General features: G+C 36.9%; 1 protein-coding gene across 1 annotated transcript; it reads right to left on the bottom strand.

The window, feature by feature from the left end:
- Nucleotides 1–2329: 2329 nt before the first annotated feature.
- LOC105039838 (probable histone-arginine methyltransferase CARM1) lies at nt 2330–22617 on the bottom strand. The gene is made up of 15 exons (XM_010916126.4): nt 22256–22617; nt 21626–21694; nt 20493–20598; nt 18808–18948; nt 18527–18630; nt 18278–18376; nt 18096–18165; nt 16902–16998; nt 12826–12880; nt 10172–10255; nt 7869–7946; nt 7419–7522; nt 5088–5260; nt 4843–4991; nt 2330–3846 (listed from the first exon to the last, which is right to left on the bottom strand). Exons 1-15 carry the CDS (start codon nt 22433–22435, stop codon nt 3694–3696), a joined length of 1662 nt encoding a protein of 553 aa, XP_010914428.1. The 5' UTR covers nt 22436–22617; the 3' UTR covers nt 2330–3693.
- Nucleotides 22618–22821: the final 204 nt, after the last annotated feature.

The following is a 22821-nucleotide window of genomic DNA, read 5'->3' as shown; positions in this document are numbered from 1 at the left end:
AAGGTGACGTAGATGCCATAGCTGATAAAACCCATGATTCAAAGGGTCGGCCCGAAAGAGGAAAAAATTAAGCTGAGTGCACCTGATCCTGCTGATCTTGACACTGTTACACTCAAATGGTCATAACTTTTTCATCAAGTGTCAAAATCGCTACTATGACCTCTTTTCATGCTCTATAAGTTTAGTGCTTCGCCGCTACTACCAATTTCGGAGCCTAATTCTATTATTCGATAGGTCAACGAGAGTCTAAAAAAATCCTAGATGAATTGAGACTTCTAATCCTCGTCTTAATTTTTTTTCTAATTTGTTTCAAATTTCTTTTGTTGTTTAGTTAGGACTTTTGTTCTATAAATATGGCTCTTTAAGCCATCATTGTAATCAGTTTTAGTTTATTTCGTGATTATTGAATCAAAACTTTAGATAAGAGAGTTTCATCTTCTTTTATTATTTTCTTATTTTGGGCGTCTTCTTTATCTTTCCATTGAAATGTGGCCTAGGTTGCGTCAGAAGGATTATTTGGTCGGATAAGCATTTTCAACCTTGGGATTGTCTCAGATGAAATGTATGGCTTTGGGGGCCATTTTGCATTCCCAGATCTTCGTTTGGAGGAATTCAAAGATTGCAGTTCATGTCCGATAAGCTGAGCAAGCAAATCACCATCAGCACGATCACTTCTAAAAAGGGATATATATATATATATATATATATATATATATATATATATATATATATATAATTTGTTCATAGGATAGCAAAGAAGGTTAGCTACCGAAAGAGAGTCCGGCAGAACATCAAGCATAAGCAGCAGGCAGAGTAGACGTAGGTAGAGCCCAACAGAGCATCAGGTAGAGCAGCTGCAAAGAGACATGATATAGCGGTCCATCATAGGAAGCGTCCAAAGACGTTGAGAACTCCGATACTGGCAGATCTGTGAGAGGATCTCCTTGAAGAATTTTAAGAGAGCTTTTGTGAGGATAGCTTCTAGTTAATAGTGTTGAAAATTGCGAGTGTGAAGATATCCTCTTATACTTATTTTCTCTTTCACAGTGAAGCTTGCATATCTCGTGAAAGTAGCACTTGGACTATTCCATATACTTGATTGATTGTGTGTTTCTGTTTTATTTCTCCTTTTTTCCTGCCGCAATGGGTGATATCGAATCTCCAACAAGTAATATCAAAGCAAGTGATATCATAGCATGAACGTTAATGCACGCACTTCAATGAGAGAATTATCTTCTCCAACAACATCCGGTTCTGCATTTCAGCAGCCCTTCGTCAGTCTCTGAACAATGTCGTTCTTGTTTCCATGGTCTTTCTGCAGGAGTTAGCCTCGAAACAGAGTATCCATCTGTTCCATTCTTCCCACAAGCACTCCATCACCGTGGAGACAAGACAGTATGTGCCCAGTTTTCTACTTTGACCACAGTTAAGTCATATTAGTATGTCATACTTCATGGGTTGCCATGTACCATCATCCCACATGCTTCATTATCAGCAGCAAATCGTCAGTAAGTCTGGCCTCTTACCATTGGTTGGTGGCTTCTAAATCTTATTTTCAAATGAAAAGGCAATGACTTTATACAGCCGCAAAACACAAACATGAGATCCAAGACTTAATTTGGATTGGTGAGATGAAAGGGCATCTAAGTGCATGGAGCTCCTGCTATTGCAGGTTTTAGAGGAGGTCAAGTGCATGCAGTCTTACTCCCCTATACAGAGAGGCCATTTTCGTATGTTGAATCCATGAAACCTAGATCACAATAGAGCTATGTTAGCATAGGGCCAAACCCCACCCTCAAAGTGAGAAACAGTTGCAAACTTTCCAATGAAATAAATATAACCTATTAAGAGTTCAGCGGCACAATGATCAAGACTTAATAGCAGCCTCAGCTCCTGTTAGCCTCCGCCCTGGAGTTCTTGGAGAAATATTTGTCCAACTAGCTCCTGCCATTCCCTATTTCCCCATCTTGATGTTAAAAGGATTACTGATAGGAAAGCGGAAGGTCAGAGTCCATTTGAAAGAGAACAAGAAGCTGCACACATTACTGTTAAGCCTGTGGAGAAGCATGACAGCATGAGGTGTTCTCTTTAAATACATGGATTATACTTCTACTGGGAAAGTTTTTCACATCCGGCACTATGTCTGCAGACTCCAAGGGCCTTAGGTTTTGTCCCACATCAGATAGATATTAGTAATCCTCCCTTTCAGTGTTCTTTATATGTAGTTGGTCGGAGGGCATCAAATTTCACGCAGTTGTCCTGCCCTTAGAAGCTGGAGTTACATACGATTCTTATCTCCACTCAAGCAGCAATAACAGTGTAACCAGAGTTGCAAGCAATTGAGATACAAGTACTCAAACTTATCTACTGTCGAATAGGTTTTCATGCTTTTATAGATACATTCAGCATCCACTGCTTTTTTGTATTGCTATCACATTCAGTACAGACTTTCTAGTTTCCTCTAATTATCAGTCTGTAGATGCTGTTAGGGGTACAGATTCGGTCTCTTAGCTGCTGTGGTTTCAGTTGCCATGCTATAAGGTTTCCGCTGCTTGGTGTACAGATTTGCTGTCCCGGCTGCCTTGGTTTCAACTGCTTTGGTCGTCATTTTTCCAGCTCTCTATCTTGGATGATTTTGTATCTTCTTTCTTCAGCTGCTACATGCAATGGGTATTTGTTACATTTCTGGTTCAATGGGTTTTTATTGCATAAGTCTCAAGATTCTGCCTCCGTATGTCCAGCATTAGCATAAATGGTGTCCACTGTTTGCATATCTTCTTTGTGCCACCCTTATGATCTCAAGGCTGATGGTGGGATTGTTTGGCTTCTTCGGCCTGGTAGACCATTCTACGGTTACGTTTGAGTTAACCACTATTGCTCACCAGTGGCAGGAATTATTCTTGTTTACTTATTTTGTTTCTGTTGTTCTCCGACTTCGAATATCTGCTTATCTGCGGTTCTCAACCTTGGTATTGTTGCTTCCTGGGTTCCAGTCAAGGTCTCTTTTGCTAGCACTGCAGCATCTCTCTCTGTGCTTCATTTACCGTTGTATCTCAGACTTCGGCGGTTAACAGAATTTGGATGACTTGTTTCAAGGCATTTATTGGTTACTGCTCTTCATCTGCTTCACTTGGTCCTTATCTTATTACACTTCCTTCTCCACAACAATGTATATTCCGTTTGTTCTTGGTATTTTTGTTTCCTCTGCTTCTCTCTCAGTTTCTCGTTACTCCTTCCACGTGTGCTTAGTTCTTTCTTTTTGTATTTCTGAGTCAGTACATTGTATTTAATAAAGCTTGGCTTCCTCTGTTTTACCGAAAAAAAAAAAAAAGGTACTCAAACTTGTCCTGAGAAATGTGAAGCTTCCACAAATAATCGTCTCCAAGATTCTAGTCCCAGATTTCAAGTTCACCTCTGAGAACTTTACAGTTTACTGAAGAAACATGATATCACAAACAGGACCACAGGGTCACCAAGAATGCACCAACTCCTAAATCATTGGGGGGCGGGGGGTATGGGGGAAGAGGGGAGGGGGAATATATGGACATTGTTACATGTAGAATCAATGAAATACTTTTTACCACAACAGAGCATGTTTGCTGGACCGACACGGCAACACAAGCAGCCCGAAAAAGGTGTGCTACTTTACAAACATCAGCCATGGGAAAAGCAGGCCCGCCAGAAGACTGGATGCTATAAGTCCAGTGAGGTTTCGGGATTGTCTAAAGCTACGAAGGAATCAAGCATGTCCTGGATGGAATTAGGACTCCTCATCGTTATGCTGGGATCAAATTCATTCATACTATTGCTGGAATCAGATTCATTCATACTTTTGAGCGAAGCCTCCTGTTAACCAGCAAATATGCGACTTAACAATTCAATGCCGCATTTTGCAGCAAAATGCAGGATCACAAGTAGAGTGACATTTGGCATGACTAAGGAACGACAGATCAATTAAAGAGCTTTCTTCAAAACAATTGCTCGTAACTACTTGGCAATGCAGATGATATAAGTACATAGCCACCTGGTTGTCGATTGTCAAGCATTTCCATCAAGGTCATATTTGGTGATCATTACTTCAAACGAATTTTAAGGCAAATATGGTCAGATTAGTTTTAGATACGGAGGTCCAAACACGAGAATTTAAACCGTTAATGAAGATCCAAAAAATCTACGATGCTTAACAATCAAAGGGTCATATGTTTTTTAAGCCACTTGCCCCTGCATCAGATCATCTCAAATTTGATGTGTCCATTATGCAATAAAATATTGGATTTCATTTATAGGTTAGAAGCATTTAAAACAGTTGAAATTTGTCGGACCTCCTTCCCTTTTGCTCTGCCCACTCTTTGTTCACATGCAATAAAATATTTGATTTCATTTATAGGCTAGAAGCATTTAAAACAGTTGAAATTTGGCTTTCATGTGCTTTAAAGATGAGTAGAAAAGATATATAAACATTTCAAATTATTAATTTGTGTAGTTTTCAATATGGTATAGCACACTAACTTTGTATTAATCTTTTTGAGATGACTCAAATGCATGAGCAAGGTACTTCCAAAATACATGGTTCATTTTATTTTCTTTTTTTTTGAGGCATTCTGGATACTTTTGGGTCGCACACAATGATTTAGAATGTTACATCGAGACCTCCATCAAACTTTTGACAGGCCAGATTTACCTGAAAACTGGATCAAATATTATCTGTGTGTGTGTGTGTGTGTGCGGGGGTGGGGGGGGTGTGGGTTGGGCACGCACGTGCGTGCATGCATGCACATGTGCATGTATATATAGATGAATAGATCTATATCAACTTGCATGATTTGCTTAAATCTAACTCACCTGTGAGCGTGTGAACTGATTTAGCAGCTCCTGTTCATGAGGCACTGCATAGAACTGAGATATGTGACAGTAAGGGTTCTGTAGATCAAGACTGCATGATGAAGTTTGCAGTATTCCTCCTTGACAGGCACCAGGACCCCACATTTTAGCTTTCATAAATAATGTAGATAACATATTAGAACTTATTGATCATTTACCAGTATGAAGGTACATTAGCAACCACCAAATCATGAAGCTTAACTAACCTGACATGCTTAAGTTAATTGTGTAGCTCTGACCATGATGAGCCACCAAGTGAAGGTGTCCCGTGATCTCTTGCTCTGCCATGACATACATTGGCTGTGGGAGAACACAAAGCAGCTGGTACCAGTGAGTTGTGGGGGCACCTGGAGCAGTGTTAAGCCAGCTTTGAACCGAACTGCAGCATTGCAGGATGCTTGAATGTCCAGAAATCTTTCTTTATAAAAGAAATGCTAAAGTATCGTCTATTTTCCAAAAGAAGTAACATTTACAAAAATAAATATACATTTCACTATATAAATATAATCACAGAAAATAAATAAAAATGCCATAATTCAGGTCTTCCATTGAGAATGGCCTACTGAAAGTTTAACATATCCCAGAGAGCAGCAAACCAAGGAAAGATGCATCAGTACAAAACGATGATTTCTCAGCTGCTGTCTCCTTGAAGTCCCCTATTCCGACCACGATGCCACCATATCAACCACTTCAAGTACCATATGTCAACTTTAAATTCTTAAGTATATGAATTGGATGTTGCTCTTCTCGACCACTGCATCATCCTTGCCTTCACTTTAGTACATTTTAGTTGACATCATGCCCCTTCCCACCACTCAACAAGACGCTCACTCCTCATCCTAATGCCACAAGTTACTTTTTGCTATTTCTACCATTCATGCTCTTGCGCATTACTTGAATTGCTGCACTCCTTTGATGAGATTCTGTGCAAGATGACATCTACTGGAGGACAATTCAGATAGACTTCTATGCTCTTCAGTCTTCACTTCCCAAAACTATGAGTATAATGTCATCTCCCTTTAACAAGTAACACCTTAGGCTCGACCAAGTATCTAGTAGCTCTAGGTATCATTAGTTATTTCATATCTTCTTTCGTTCTGTATGCACAGGCTATCTTGCTAAAAGTCAATTATTGTTTTTGGCATTCCAGGTATCAAAACAATGATTGACAAGTTCAAAAATGTGGCAAAATGATGAAGTTCTGCCATGGTTTGGGATTGGTTTTCACCCAAGAAGGCCAATCAAGCTGGACTTATTATATACAATAAATTTGACCAGCATGTATCTCCAAGTCTGGAAGATCAAGGACATTAAAAAAAAAGTTAAGTTAGGTCGAAGATGTAATCTATCTGCTGAGTCAGTTTAGACACAATTGCAATTTTTGCTATTAAAGGAGCTATGTTCTTTACTTTTACCCAGAAAAAGCATATATGCACTTTGCATCCTCTTATGATGTAAGGGGTGTTGGTTTGGAGATATGAATCTTTTCTGTGTCAGAGAAGGCCATTCTAACACTTCTGTGCACAGTTTCTAAGAAAGTAAAAGGGAAAGTATCCTCCTTTTTTCACAAAATTTACATTATTCTTTCATCTTTTTGTTTGCCAGTATAGATTCAAGTTGACCAAGAAAGAAATTCCTTCTCTCCTAACAGATCATGGAACAGGACAAATCAAACTGGACTATCACTTGGTTGATTTACCAATATTGCCTACCAACTCTCCTGGTCTCGTCTCTCTTCAAAGATTCAGCTTGCAATTTGATTGTCCTACACTTGACTGAGGCATCTCATTCTCTCAACAAATTTTGGATATGATTCACATTGTTCTCATGATTCAAACTGTATTCTGTTTTCTCTGTACGTGTCTGTTTTACCTTCATTTTTTGTTTTTTGTGTGTGCGTGTGCACATGCTTACTATCAATTTATTACCACCATACTATTACCTTTTCCATATTAGTATCCACATGCTAAACACCTAAACTGCTCATATGAACACCGACCATTGGGGGATCTATTATAACTAGACAGATACTCCTAGGCGAATTATGATTACAAGGAGATTCACCATCCTCTTATTCACTGTCTCAATGAATTCTCAATTCTTATACAAGACATTTGCTTGTTGGGATTACAAACTAGCGTGACAATGGTTTTTCTTTTTCTTTGGTTCCTAAAGCCATGCCATTGATGACAAAGAAGTGAGTGCCCATGCCAAGGCCGAAGTCAATGCACTACTATGAGCAGAGAGATTGGAAGCAGCACAAGATAATATTTGCCTAGAAAAGGAGTAACACCAGAAGTGGAAGCTGGATAAAAACCTTTGCTTGAGAAACATAAAATCACACAACCTAGAAGTTTATGAAGATGTCATGTTCTAAAAGAGAGGCCAGCAATTAGGTCAGCAAAAACACAAGAGAAAACTGTTTAAGACTTCTCTCTTCAATTACCTCGAAGGCATGCTGTAAGAAGAAGACAAACATATGGAAACATACATTGAGGCTAGTATCCTGCTAACAGAGCTAAAGAATAACTGGTTACCTTCCATTAAATAAGACATCAAACCAACAAGCGAGCCCATGCAACATAGCACCCACAGAGGCTACGAAATTCAGTGGTACATTGATTTCATATAGCTCTTCTTCCTACAGAATCAAATATTATCTTAAAAGATCAGCAATTTAAATGAAAAGAACAGCAAGAACTACTTATAGCAGAGACAAGGAAAAATTCAAATTGCCATACGACAAGCTGTAAAAGAATAAGGAGTCACAGATTCTACATGAATAAGATAAACACCAACAATTGCAGAATATCTATTTGATGATTGACAACATTATTTCATTAACAAGCTGAGCCAGCAAGAAAAATAATACCCATGTTAAGGCTAAAAAATAAATAATGTAGAAGGATCATTAAACAAATCTGACATGAAGTCTCATATTCTTATTAACTCAACACATTTCTGTATTCAGCTAGGTAAACTCATACCTTTATGGAGGTAAAGTCCAGGGTGTAAAATATAGCTGGAGAAATCAGTATTCTTTGGTCAAATGCACCAAGTACAGGCTGCATAAAAAGCCAAGCAAATGCAAATGCATGTAAGACATACTTCCCTCATCAGCAATTTTCAGCAATCCCACATTATATATGCCATAAGCCTCAGCCAAAAAAATAAGACCAAAATTCAATACCGCCATGGACAAAGATGACAGTCTATTAAAAGCAAAGATTTAAGTCCTGATGGGACAAGGGTATCCCGGCTGTCCTATCTAATTCCTATGGGAAAACGGGACTAAGATGGGGTCAAGACTCGAAACCCATCCACGTGGGGAGAGAAGAAGAAAGATGAAAGAAAGAAAGGAAGGAAAGATAAAGAAAAGGAAAGAAGAAGAAGAAAAAGAAAAAAAAGAAAAGAAGGGAGAAGAAAAGAAGTGAAGGAAAGAAGGAAGAAAAGAAAGAGAAAGAAGAAGAAAACGGAAAAAAGAGATAAAGGGATCATGGAAAGAAAAAAGGAAAGCAAGAAAGAAAGGGAGGTAGAAGAAAAAGAAAGAAAAAAAGAAAGGAAAGAAAGAAGAAAAGGGAAAAAAAAATGAAAGGAAAGGAAAGGAAAGAAGAAAGAGAGAGATAGAGGATATCTATCGAGATGTATGACCGAGATTGCCGTCAAGATAAAGCAAGATAGTGGAGCGTCCTGGTCCATGGAGAAACTAGGACACCTTTGTCCCATGAGAATTAAAATCCTCATTTTAAGAGTATTCAGAAGTTTGGTAGAAAACATTAAATAGAATGCATTGATAACTGACCTTGTAATACTAATCATACATGGTTGGAACAGGCAGAAATAAAACAAATTTTCACGCATGTCAAAATATTGCAGATATTATGTAGAACATTAAAAAAAGGAAAGACTAGAGAAAATCTAAAGGTATATATAATTATCTGATCCAATGAGTAAGAAAAGTATTAGAATGTGTAAATGCCTAAATAAGTCCAGTCCACAAAAATGTGTGCTATTTTTGTTCTAAAAATAAAAAAAAATGACATAGTAAGAACTTAGCAATAAAAGATATTGGAGGCTAACGTGCCAAGAGACCTTTATTTCTATCTTTTCATCATTTGAAAATATCATCAAATAAAACTTAGCCTTGAGAAACCAAATTTAGATTTTTAAGTGCTGGCATTACCTGAATCAAAATACAGACAACCAAGCATGATAACCTCCAAATAAGCAACATAACTGAGAATAATATATAAATATATAATAGATGTATATATATAACATTCAAATTAATACATGCAGGAACCAGCCAGTTATCTGAATATTCAGAACATGATAAGCATTGGTGTCTGTAATGGTTGGTACAGAGCAGACAGTTCTTATATTACAACCATTAATGTGAAGAACTAAATAAGAATATAAACTAAAGAATGCAAGATGCAGAACAGCAAGATACCATGCCAAATTGCCAATAATGCTGATCAGCAACAAATCTAACATGTCTCCTGGATGTAAAGTATTTTGAGTTATGCTCATATACGCACATGCATGTATATGTATGCACATACGCATGGATGTATGCGCTGCGCATGGCACGGACGTGCATATGGACATAGTACGTGCATACATATGTAGTCTGTGTGCACATGTAGGCATGGGTAAATGCACACATTCATTATAGTTCCTTAGAATTATATAATCTTTTACCATTGTTATATTGACCAGCTTTTTAAGTATTTAGATTCAATTTCTATGGAATAACTTCTGTCAAGTCCATATGATTGTTTGGTCACCCAAATAGACTAGCTTTTAATTTACTTTTGGTGGTTAATAAGAAGCTCAGGCATCATTTCTGCAGTGGCTATTATCTGTCAAAGAAGACCTGGTCAGAAAGCTCTCCATGCCCAAGCTTTTTCTTTCTTAACTACAAAGAGTTATAAAAGGATGTAAATTAGGAATATGCACAGGAGTTAGTTTCTTCAATAAAAGCTATGTTAAGACTGATAGGAAGCAAAGTCTTCCATAATTGTTTTTAAAAAGATCCAAACATAAAATTAAAGGCCAGGCAGGTTTTCCCCTTTTTCCACCTTTAATCCAATCTCTTTCTTCTGTTTCCCAGCACCTTCTCTAAATTTCCTTCGTCTCAGTGCTGTATATTCCGACGCTATTGAAGTGTATTCACATAACTGCTTCTTTATTTCTTAACTTAATTATTCTAAAGATTACAGCCAATTGATTCAAGGAATGCAGATTAACTCTGCAGGTTAGAGATATAAGTAACAAGAAAAATAACCTTAGAAAAATATCCTTTGAAAAAAGATCCATATAATGAAGTAAGATCAACCCCATAATAGTTCTGCTGCTGCCAAAAGAGGGCCTGCATATGAAAATGGAAAATGTCAGGCACAACTTCAAAAAAATAAGCTCATCTTGAGATGGATAAAAGTTGCAATCAACATATACACCTTTTAAAACCAAAAAGAATGAAAAGGACTAAAATACATGCCAAAGTGAAACTTCGGTAACAAAAGTAAAGGTCTAGCGATTTTGTATCTTATATAACAGCTGTTGAAACTCAGTAGTAAAAGTATGTTTCTCATGCTACATATACTTTTAGGATGAAGTTCAACATGCCTGTAGAATTCAGATAATGTAATATGACTAGTAAGAAGAAAACTTTATCACTCGATTCAAACTACATGACAGCTAAACTTTCAAACAAATGATATAAACGCCAGACTAGTCCCATACTGTTCCTAGGCAAAGTTACATCAAATGTTTTAGATCTTTTCCAGCAAGAACTAGAGTCATGCTAGCTAAGGAGTCGCCTACAAGCATCTAATTGAAGACCACACCACACACAATTTATACAAGATGAATAATATAACCTGGATTGGTTTAAGACTATTGACTACATGGCTGGAATATCATACTCAAGTTTCTTAACACTCATGTAGGTGGTTGCTTGGACATTCTCATTGGAGACCGTGGGTGGCTATCAATTTCTTATATGTACTTAGAAACTAAAATATAGGTTCTCTTTCACCTAGAAGGAGCAACCATGCAAATATGCCCTAAATAACCAGATCAGGAGTCAAGCCTTTCATGATTGGGTCCATCTCAAATCATTCAAAACAGACCCTTTTAAATGATTCGATTTGGGTTTGGCACATGAATCCATCAAGTCAGAAAGTGGTGCTTGATTGTTACCAACTGAAGCATAAATTTTTCATAAACACTGGAACCACTCACCACTTTTCCCATAAGAGTTGAAGTCCTGTCCACCCCAACACCACCCCTCCCCCCCCAAACCAACCAAACCCCAAGCTCCCCAACCTTGTATCTTTTCATGGAGCACCACTGGATTCCCCAAGTCCCATCTTAACTCCACATTCCATTCTCCTCTCTCTCTCTCACTCACTCTCTTTTACCCAGAACACTCAAATCTCTTATTCCCTATCTCACCTCTTATCAGTAGCCTGAACCCTTCTCCAACCTCTGCACCTCCCTCTTCTTGATCTACAATTAAATTTAAACACTGTCTTCCAAACAGCCTTGCCCCAAGAAATGAATGCCACCATTGCACATCACCATTAAAGTAGGGCAACTACAATCCTAAGATAAGGAATGCTACCACTGTTGCGTCCAAAAGCGAGCCACCATTAAAGCAGGGCAACTACCAGGCTACGTTTGTCACCTCCCCATGAAAGGCCATCCATCTCTCTTCTGGAAGATTTGCTTCTCCTTATTCAAAATACAGTTGCCAACTTCACCCGATAAAACCCAAAACAAAAAATATGAAACAGGGGCTAAAGCCCCTATTTTGATGAAGGTGAACCCCCTCCTCTAGCCTTCACCAACCTAGGCCTCCTGGCATCCTCATCTCCCCCACCCTCTCCATCAGTCTCTTTGCTCTCTGGCTTCCACCGAGCTCAACAGCAATGCAATAAGCTCGACTGCCTTCTGCAGCCTTTGGAGGCCCTCTTTCCCTCTTCCTATCCTTCTCTCCTCTACTCTCTCTTCCTCTCCCATTATCCCTTTTCCATCTCTCTATCTATGTCGGTTCGGGCCTGGTATGGAACAACGCAGGGTATATTGGACCATATTGCTAGCCAACCTCTAGAGACCCTCTCTCTCTCTCTCTATCCTTCCCTCCTCCTCTCTCTCTCTTCTTCTCCCATTCTCCCTCTGTCCTCTCTCTGCGTCGGTTTGGGCTTGGTATGGAAGGATGGGGTATACCAAACCATACCGTCGGCCAACCAGTTCGGGCTCTAGTGCCAGCAAACAAACCTTGGTTTAATGAGTTGGTTTTATTTTTTTAAAAAATGGAGGGGTTAGGTTTTTGGCTGCTCATTTCAAGGCAATGGTATCTGGACTTGGTTCAGGTTAAGGGGTTTTCGATCCAACTCATGCCCAACCTAGCTCGACCTATTGCCAACCCTAATTTCCCCATTATTATAAGAATTCCATCATTCATCATCCCAAGCATTTTATCGATATTTTTCCTTTGAGAAAAATTATTTTAGAAAGAGAACTTTTCAACTTAAATTCAAGGTCCCTTCACAGATCCTTTGCAGCTACCACTAATTCAATATCTTTGCTTTGTCCTTGATAGAAATGGATGTGATAGGGCATTAATGTAGATTCCCTAGAGATGCCACATCAACAAGCAAGCTCATCAAATTATATCATAACCTGAATATAATGATTAGGCTATAAATGTAGGATGGCTGACTATCCTTTGAACAGCCATAAAATTGACATGTAACAAAGAGGAAGTTAAAGAATATCACTTAGATTTGAATCCAGATCTTTCAAATACCAATGATTTGGGAAACCATGTATTAATTTGAGATAACTATACATACATATATTGACACATCCAACGTACATACTTCCATGGATGGGTATGCATAGACATAAGCACATAGATTGTCAAAGACATACCTTATTCGCTATTTCAACAAAAAGATGTTCATCACTGAATGGAGCCATGCATATCCTACAAGATATAGCAGAATAAAGAAGTGAATTACCAGCTCATCAAAGAAATGATAAGAAGTACAGAGAGCAAGTAAACTATAGAGGACTATAGTAGGTTCGTCAAGGAGCAAGTAGATATACCAAGAACTTTGGAACTTTCACCAAATGATCACAAATTCAGTTTCAATGGGAAATCATGGCTGTATATGTAAAGAAGAGATGAAGGGAAAAGCGTTTAAATTATTCAGATATTAGAAAAGATTCCAGTTCATTCCTCCACTTTGAGTGCATAATAACTCGAGCCAGCTACCATTTCTTCATACAATGCAGTTCTTCGGGCAGATAGTGCTTAGAGAAGTTCTATAATAGCTCAAGGAACAGCCATTGTTTGATTGGATAGGAACAAATTTACTTGAAATGTTTGGAGATTTAAGCCCATTGTGATTACACACATAAAGATCACGTGTACGGCAGCAGCATTACAGTATGCCTACATGATCTCACAAAAATAGAAACCCGTACCAAGGATTAAACAGAAGAATAACTAATGACCACTCAAAACTAAAGCAAAAATAGAATCAGAAAATATCAGGAATGTCAACTGTCATCTGCTCTGACTCTATTAGAGTAAGCTAAAGAACTATACTAGAGCAATGTTAAAAAACAAATACAAAGTCCCCGTGATAGCAGCAAATTAAGCAATTGCAAACATAGTAATAGTGACATGACAACGAAAAACTATCAAACTAATAATACACATGAGAATTGCATTTTATACAAGCAGAAACTGATGTTTTGATTCTTTAATTATTTCAGATTTATTTCCAAATGAAACTAAATATGGATGACAATACAAACCTGTCTATTTTTCTACATCCCCCCTCACCCACCAAATAAACAGAGAAACATATATAAAGCTGTCACCATCCATGTGATAGCTAGAGGCTCTTGCATACTCAATCTAACAAATTTGAGTACTTCCATAAAGCAATCCATAATGTTGGGTTCACTAAGAACTCTCATGAATCTGTGCACTTCACCCAGTTCTTTACCATGCCATATTATCCAATGCCATTATTTGTTGATATTCTTGTGCATTCCCACCTCCTTCTGGTTCTACTCAAAAAGTTACAAAACTACCTTCAGCAACCACTAGGCATGTTAAAGTAATACAATGAATATAAAAAGTGTTTTTCCAGAAACCAATTGCATGTAGCATAGGTAGCTTGTGTGACTGCAAACCATATTATATTACATGCAAGAGAAATATATCACATTCAAAGTGTACAACTAAGGTTTCTTCTTGCAATTAGTGGATGATAATATTCATATTCACCCAACCTAGCTCCTCAAGATTCAAAACCAATACAAGTAGATGTCAAACAAACCAATAGAACACATTTTCATGAAAGAATTCAAATATTATTGAAAAACTTCCTATTAATTCGATGTCAAAGGCACCTTGTCAATTTAACCTTAATCCAATGGGCAGAAATCACAAATTTTTTAGTGGTTTAGCAACTTAACATACAACACATGATTGTCTATGAACTTTTCAGGAATTATTTCAATCTTTTCCCATGACTTTGTTGAAGTCCACTCATCACTAAGATGTCACCATATATTGTCAAACACTTACAATACTTTTAAAGTTTTAATATTCCAATCTCCCACATATTTCCTGATTTTTTTGTAGAATTGCTACATATTAGTTCTTGGATAATAATCCATAATTCCTGAATTTATACCGCACATACAGATAACAAAGTGCATAAATAAGTTGAGAATAAATCAATATAAATTGATGGGGAGGATGTGTTCCAATGATGACCAATGCCATCTAGGATCATGTAGTCTAATGCATGAAATAAACGACACAGTTTCTGACATAATTAGGGTGACAAAAATGACAGCTTACAGTCATGGGAATAAGGAGGGTAACACATTTAGAGTGATGTACAAAATGAGATTCAGGTATGAGGATGAATATAAGAATGGACAATGTTGTTAAGATCGGCATAGAGGCATAAATATTCAAGGGGCCTAGATTGGATCGGATCCTGAACTGTATCGTAGATCTTAATTTTTTTCCTTGATTTCTCTCAGAAATTCCTAATAATAAAAGAATGAGAGAATTGAAATACCACTCAAGTATAAAGTGGATGAATGGAGAATACAAAGCGCACATAAAACAATTCTAGTATTCACAAATTTAGGTCGATATATAGGAGTTTTAGTGAAACAAACATTCTGTTTGATTACTCATGGTATTTATGTACTAATTCAATTTAATTACCCTTTTATGCAGAATGGTTGAGAATAAAAAGGATAAGTCTTTACATGGCTGTCAAAATACAAAAACCTGCATCTTATTTTGAATGCTATGAACTCCAATAACAGACTTGCTAATTTTGCTATCTGAGAGTTAGCAATAATTAATTTAAGAAGCATATAGTCAAAGAAATTATAAACCTACACGTGATTTAATATGTAAATAACATAATCAAATTGGATTCCATGATCCACACAAATATATAGTCCGTCATACGAATCTAAATCCCATGATCCTAAACTAATCCTAATCCAAGGATGGGATCCGGTTTGTTCAGGGTGATTTCAATCTAGATGGCAAGATTTGGACCATGAATCATAAGATTTTGGCAACTAGAATGAATGCCTCCAAGAAAGATAAAGAATTGCTTTGATAAAGATTAAGTTATAAGAAATGAATTTAAATAGTATATGTTATCCATACAAGACCACAGGTGGCACCAATAAAGAGGTTTTTTTATATGGGTATTAGTTGTAAAAAAAGCAGGGAGAAAAGTAGAAAAACATAGAAGAAGGTGAAATCACTTTTTTGAGGTAAGAAGATGTGAAAATCATTTAAAATAAAATTGTTTGTTTTAATTTAAAAATCACAGTTCTAAATCATTTTGATTTAAAATCATAAAATGAAGAAGTAAAATCATTGAAACTAGTTTGTTTTGATTTAGAACAATGCCATCAAGAGAAAAAAAAAGTGAGGAGCAATTTGTAAATCCAGTCCCGACTAGAAGAGAAGCGTCTGTTTGTTATGGCTACAGTCACATTACTTTCGTATATAAGAGGGAAGTGCCAAAGAGAAGACAAACACCTTTTATTTCCATTTTGATTTTGCTCTCGTCAAATTTTTCTCTAAAATCGAAAATGAAATAACTAAAACATAATAAGACATGTAAGAGGAAAAATACAAATATGATAAGTTCTATCTTCTTTAATTTATCCAGGACATTAAAAAAATTACACCATATAATTTTGTAAGTGAGAACCTATCATACATCCATGACTTCTGCTATCTAACTGAAAAGCATAAAGTGTCGTGCCCATAGCAACTATCAGATAAAGGAGATCTTTTAAAAAACAGGAGCAGCAGTCCAACTTCCAGCATCTAGAATCTGTAATTACCCTGTATGAAATTAACTGCATCATGGACACTAAGAACTGGAACCGTGAAGAAAAGTGCAAATGCTATGATTAAAACATGATAGAAGAGTATCATGTGTACAATTGATGGTTCTTAAGAAAATAAGATTTTTGCACTACATTCATATATATAATAATTTGCTAATTTACATGTCAATTTATAGCGGTTACACTTGCACATCCTGTTCATCAAGCAGTACTTGTTTAAAAACAAAAAAAAAATGTACTAATCTATATCTTACCATCCAGTTGCTAAGTTACACTCATGCTTGTCTTTGGGATTGCATCAGACTTATTTTTGTTACCCAAGATTATTTCAGTTTGTAAAGGATTAAGACAACATTCACTGGTATGGGCATCAAATGGGTATAGTCACGCGTAAGTTGTCCTTCAGAAACTTCTACAGGAAAATCAGTGCAGCATTTTTGAAATGCAACAATGATCTATTGAAGCAGAGAGCAAATCAACAAATGGAGGCAAATCCTGCTGCCATCAGTTACGGTATTAGCACAACTTTGAAAGAGTCACTGAATTTATTAAAAAATAAAAAAGACTTTCTAAATAGTCAAGTTCACCTTCCAGCAGATGGAAACATTTTTCCATTAGAGACAAGGAATCGATCTCTTGCAATCACATATGACTCCAGCATCCTTCCATTGACTAACAAGGTGCCTAAAAGTTTTCAATATCATGTTATTTTTGAAAATACAATGGAGAATCAATCATCCCACAAGTTCTTCTAGCACTTGAGTTTAGTTTGAAAGATCAGTCCACATATAGCAAGCAATGAAAAGAATGACACAAAGTAGTTGAGGGAAAAATGACAAGCAACCAAAAGCAGTGAGGAGTACGAACATCATATTATCAAGCCAAACTCCATTCACTTGAAATTTCAAGTGAACTAGGTAGCTAGAAAAATTGTTCAATTTCTGCTTGGAAAGAAAACTTGGATTGGCTTTACCCAACCCATCACCAGTGACCAGAGAATAAGATGAACTTGGTGGTGTGATAAAAGTCAACATACGATATGGAGAAAAAAGGAGTGGTTACCCATAGTTTGGATCACTGATTGACATAGGAAATTGCAAAACATGCTTCAATCAAGCAAACCAACTGCATTATAATAGAGGATAGGGTTTGCTGACTGCCAGAACTCCCATCAGATTATCAAAATATGGTAGAAACTGTTTGTACAGAGCTTATACTCTACATAGGAAGGTGATACAGTAGCATTTACCTGTAGAAAAGTCATAACTTGCAAATGATTATTTATAAAATTCTACTGCAGTTTTAGATGAAGGGGAAAAGGTCAATTTACTTGTAACAGAATTATGTGTATAATGCAGAAGGACATGCCATTTAGAATTCAAGAGTTTGGTTTCAAAGACCAATCCGGTTAATTTATGCTCTAAAATTTTTATACTGAAGCTGAAAATTTTAGTACATCCTGCCGATTTTGTTGGTGACCATTCGATTGGATTGGATGTGGTGCTTTTTCCTTTTTGGACAATTTCAGTTCAAATTTTTAACTGGCACCATGTTTGTTTGCTTAAAACCATATTTTTGGGATGAGATCAACTCAAAAAAAGAGAGGGGAGGGGGTCTGGAATAGGCTATATTACATGTTTTTATCATGTGATTTATTTAGGATTTCCAAAAATGTATGACACTATGACAGTACCTAACATTTTATTTCAGAAAAATTATCAATCCATCAGCCTCACAAGTCAAACTGCTCTTATGACAAACTCAGATGTCAAGTAACATACCCATTGGCTCAGAAATCAGTATGTCTACTTCCTCGGGAAGTTCAACTTCCTCAACTTTGCCTTTGATAACCTGTTAATAATGAGCCACAAGATGAGCATCACATACAAGTATATCAGCAAGTTACACCAAATGTCAACCTTTACAACGAGCAACAAAGTCTATTCTAGAATATACACCTTACCGTGATCCTCTGCCCAAGTGGAGGGTTCCCAGCAATCAGCATGCATGCATGTTCTGCCATTTCAGATGCCTCAATGGCATAGACATGTTTGGCACCAGCCTGAATGTTTCGATCAGGTTGAACCCTTTAAGTGCATATTTGTTGCAATGATGTGGAAGTTTCAAAAATATGGAACAAGCACTCCGAACTTTTTTAAGTTCTGACTAAAGTCTTTTTCACTACAATGTTTGATCATAAAGTCTTTAATACCTGAGCAGCAAATAGTGAAAGAATACCAGTACCAGCACCAACTTCAACCACAACACGGCCTTGAAAGTCTACATGGTTCGTGATAATTGCAGTATAATATGTTCCTGAAACAATGGCTTCATTATAAGAATAACTTGTCCAAAAACTTCTTCCCAAAGTTAATAGTCATAGTAGAATTATGTCAATTAGGTCTCTACTGTGAGCTGATAACTAATTCAGTTTTATCTATGTGAAGTATCATTTTATATGTGGAAGAGACAACAGTAACCAGATGATATAACCTGTCATCACATGATCCTCTAAAATAGTTTGTTGATGTCGCAGCTGACCATAATAATGGAAGTACATACTTGCAGAAGCAGCTTCTATTTTATCATCAAATTTGCTTATAGGAGCTAAACCTTGTTTATCTTCCAGATATCCTGAAAATGAACGGGAGGAATGGGGAACTAACATGACTGGATCTCAATGATAGCTCTACATTCACCAGAATACATAGAGCGAAAATTTAGAAACTAAGTATCACACAACTCTGAAAAAATCAACTAATGGTACCATATTATAAATATTGCACCAGAGTAATTAGGTAATTAACAATGTATAAAGTTACTTTAAACAAATTTCATATTACAAAGTATTTGAACAAATTACAACAATGAGATAAGTTCTTGAATGTTGAAAGAGTATACCATAAACAATCGTGTTGATGAGGCAAATATACAGCATAAGTTAAATCAGTACAAAACCTACAATTATCACTGCAGTAATTTTCAGATCTAGTTAGCTGCATAGGTTTTTAGGATAGTCACTCAGAGGTCCAGGCATCTGTACCTTTGAATGCGCTAGATGCACTTCTCAAGCTTATTTTGATCAAGTCATCTTCATTGATTTATACATGTTTTTGGTTAAAAGCTGGCATTAGTTCCAGTTATCAAAATTTTAGATTAATTATCTTAGGCACGAGTCACTGGTTTATTTCATGTACAGGAAAGGCATTCCTGACAAAGAAAAAGATTAACAAGATCTCAGCTTATACATCAGTGTCTTCTCTATTATTCTGCAAGATCATAGTGGACTTCCACATTTTTATATTGCATTAGGTTACTGGGTTTGAGGAGTCATCCCTACCTTCCCTGATAATTCAGATCATGCCCATCCATGTTCTTAGATCTAACATTAAAATAAGAACAATGTTTGATATTCATTAGACATCAATCCTCAACATTTTAAATAAACTTTCATCATAAGACCCATCGTAAGTTCAATGTATTGGACAGACAACTGTCGGGGATGCATGTATTCACATGTACGCACATATGTACCATACATGCATGTAGTTTCCCCATTGTAACTTTTCTGTAATGTGGCATTCTTATAAATCAATATCATACATGACATATATCTTTCTCTAGTTTGGCTTTTTGCATTGATGATAGTGTTTTGCATTTCCTTAAATGCTCCACTACAACCAACAATTCTGGTTACTGACTCCTACTTCTACAGTATTGTATTCTACTATTTTACAACTATAATACACCAACACAGACCATTTATTTGTAAGTTGTTTTACTTTATATGATATGTTGTTCTTGGAAGAAACAACATTCTTGCCAGCTTCACACTTCAATCAGACCTTTAGTTTAGATAAAAATTTCCTAACCAAACTCATAGACAAAGAAGTCAAATTCTGTCTTCTGCAGTCATTTGACTGAATTTCAGAATGGCAGTCCTCTTCATGGACTTTAATTGATAAATGCAATAAAATCTCAATGTCAGTGCTAACATGATGCTGACAGAGGCAAATAATGGCAGGATAATGACAGAAAATATATCCATCATACATCTGAATAAGCAATGATACAAGACTGGCAGTAAACTCTCAAAGGGAAGAAATGAAAACAGAATATCTAAGGATTTGGAAAAAATAGGAATTATTCAAAATAATAACTAAGTAAAGATAACATACCAGTTTTTGCACCAATCAATCGTTGCTTCCAATGCTTAAATGCTGAATGGAAGGCTTTGCTTTCAACCTCGGTTGTTAACCGAATCCTAAATGCTCTTGCACAGGTCTGGTCAAGGATAAAAATTTTAGCCACACATTAAAAGCACAGAATGAAAAAAATATCAGTCGATGGATGTAGCAGTACTATCTCAGATGCATAAAGCGAGAGACAGCAATTCTTATTATGGTCTCCATAAGCTTTAATTAGACATATAAGAAAGGATTGTGGTGGCCATGTCAGTCCGTGCCATGTATTGGCACATTCATGCATACCATGCTGGGGATAAGTAAAACCATTAAATATGCACTTCAAAACTTTTCTCCTAATATCTGTGAGAGAAGGTCGATATCAAAACAATATTATCCCTGTGCACCAATGTATGTCAAGGGTCCAATGTGAAATGTGTCCTCTCCCTTCCAATCTGCCTCCATGTGCATAAGAGTGCCTGAAGTGGTCTCTAGTTTACGTATATTGGAAAGTAATAAAGAAGCACTATGAAACTGAAGATAAAACCATTAATTCATGTCAAAGATCAAATTCAAAGTACTTCTCTATCATTGTCCCTTTTCCACCACCCTCCTCAGATCTCATTTGATAGTTTTCAAGTCATGAGAGGACAGAATTTACCCGCATTTGGCAGTTTGTACATTTGTTTTTAGCGCACTTGAAATTCTTACAATATCTTTTCAGAAAAAAATGAAGAGAAAAAGAAAAGAAAAGAATTGTTACAAGTCGCAATACACAATTATTGGCAAACTAAATCTTGTTGATTTATTGACATAAATCAGCAATGTAATGGAAAATCATGTGATCACAGCTCCCTATTAGATACTATTTTCAGTTTATTGCATGTGATCCATTCATAGCTATCCACTAATCAGTCACGTGCATCACATGCCAACAAAGGAAAAAACAGATGAAGTTAAAAAAAGGAGCCATGCTTGCCCACAGAAAAATGAACTGTAAAAGAGCCTAAAAGAATGAGACCTTCTTGACAATTAAGGCATCAAATCAAGTACCCTAAGAAGTCAGAAAATCAAAAAAGACTACGTTTAAATAATAAGCTTCAAGAAAGATGCAGGAATCTGCACACCTTCTCTGCATCATTGGTTCTTGACTCCTCGACAACACACAGCAATTCCACTGGGCCTAATCTGAAAAGCTGAAAGAAGAATTAAACAAAAACTTCAAATAAATTGTCATGAAGTAAACATGGGACTGCCTGAAAATTACATAAAAGAAAATGAAAAGAAAGGCTGAAAAGAATGGTAATGAACAGCCTGACACCATTCTATAGCCCAAATTTCCAACATTGTGAATGATAAAACCAATCTTGAATCAAGAATGGGAACTTTTATGGAAGTTTCGATTTCCAAATCACATGGAAGTATCAATGTCGAACAACAAAGGGCCTCACAACAAATGACAATTTCTATCCTTCAATAGCAAATAGAAAAACCAGAAGAAGGAACAAGTGGAAGAAAAAGGAGTCATAATAAAAAGAAATTAATGGCCAGAGACCACAATAATATGTAAGATTGACAAAATCCGAAAGAACCAAACAATCTTGGATCAAGAACGGGGATTTAAAGGAAGTTTCAAACACCATCGAAGTATTAATGCCACTATGTACCTAACATCGTAGTAGACAGCATATGATATCCGAAATTCCTAACATTTGGATTAAAGGAACGAATCTTGGATCAAGAACGGTGGCATTAACCTGGGCACCCCGGAGATCGAGGTGGAGAAAGGCTTCGAGAGAGTCCATTAGGTGGAAGCGGAGCTGAGGACCGCCGGACTGGTCATCGGAGACGAACCGAGCGGAGACGACGGCGGGGGGAGCCAGCGAAAGGTCGTCGACGGATATGGGAGCGAACTCGTCCACCAAAGAAGCCTCCATTCCTCGATCTCCTTCCCTCTCTCTCCCAACCGAGCTCGGGGAGATGAGAGCACGGTTTTGAGGGGAGGATTTTGGAGCCAGAAGAAGCGCGAAGACGGAGGCCAACAGATAAGATATCGATCGCGGAAACCTGCGATCGCTGCTACTTCGCTTTGCCTCTCTCTCGGGCGCTGCAACGTTAATTTTACCCAATAAACTTCTTGGAACGGGCGTAAAGCCCGTTTTACGTTTATTTATCCAACCGCCGGAGATAGTTTGGTAGGAACAAAACTACGGGCAGCAGAGAGAGAATTATGGGGCAGATTTCTGATTTTGCCACGATTCTCTAATACCAATCGTAAAGCAGAAATGTAAATAAAATATAATTTTATAAAAACGCTACGGTA

This window comes from Elaeis guineensis, chromosome 1 (genome assembly GCF_000442705.2).
Source record: "Elaeis guineensis isolate ETL-2024a chromosome 1, EG11, whole genome shotgun sequence".
NCBI lineage: Eukaryota > Viridiplantae > Streptophyta > Magnoliopsida > Arecales > Arecaceae > Elaeis > Elaeis guineensis.
This window is presented reverse-complemented; position numbering and strand designations above follow the sequence as displayed.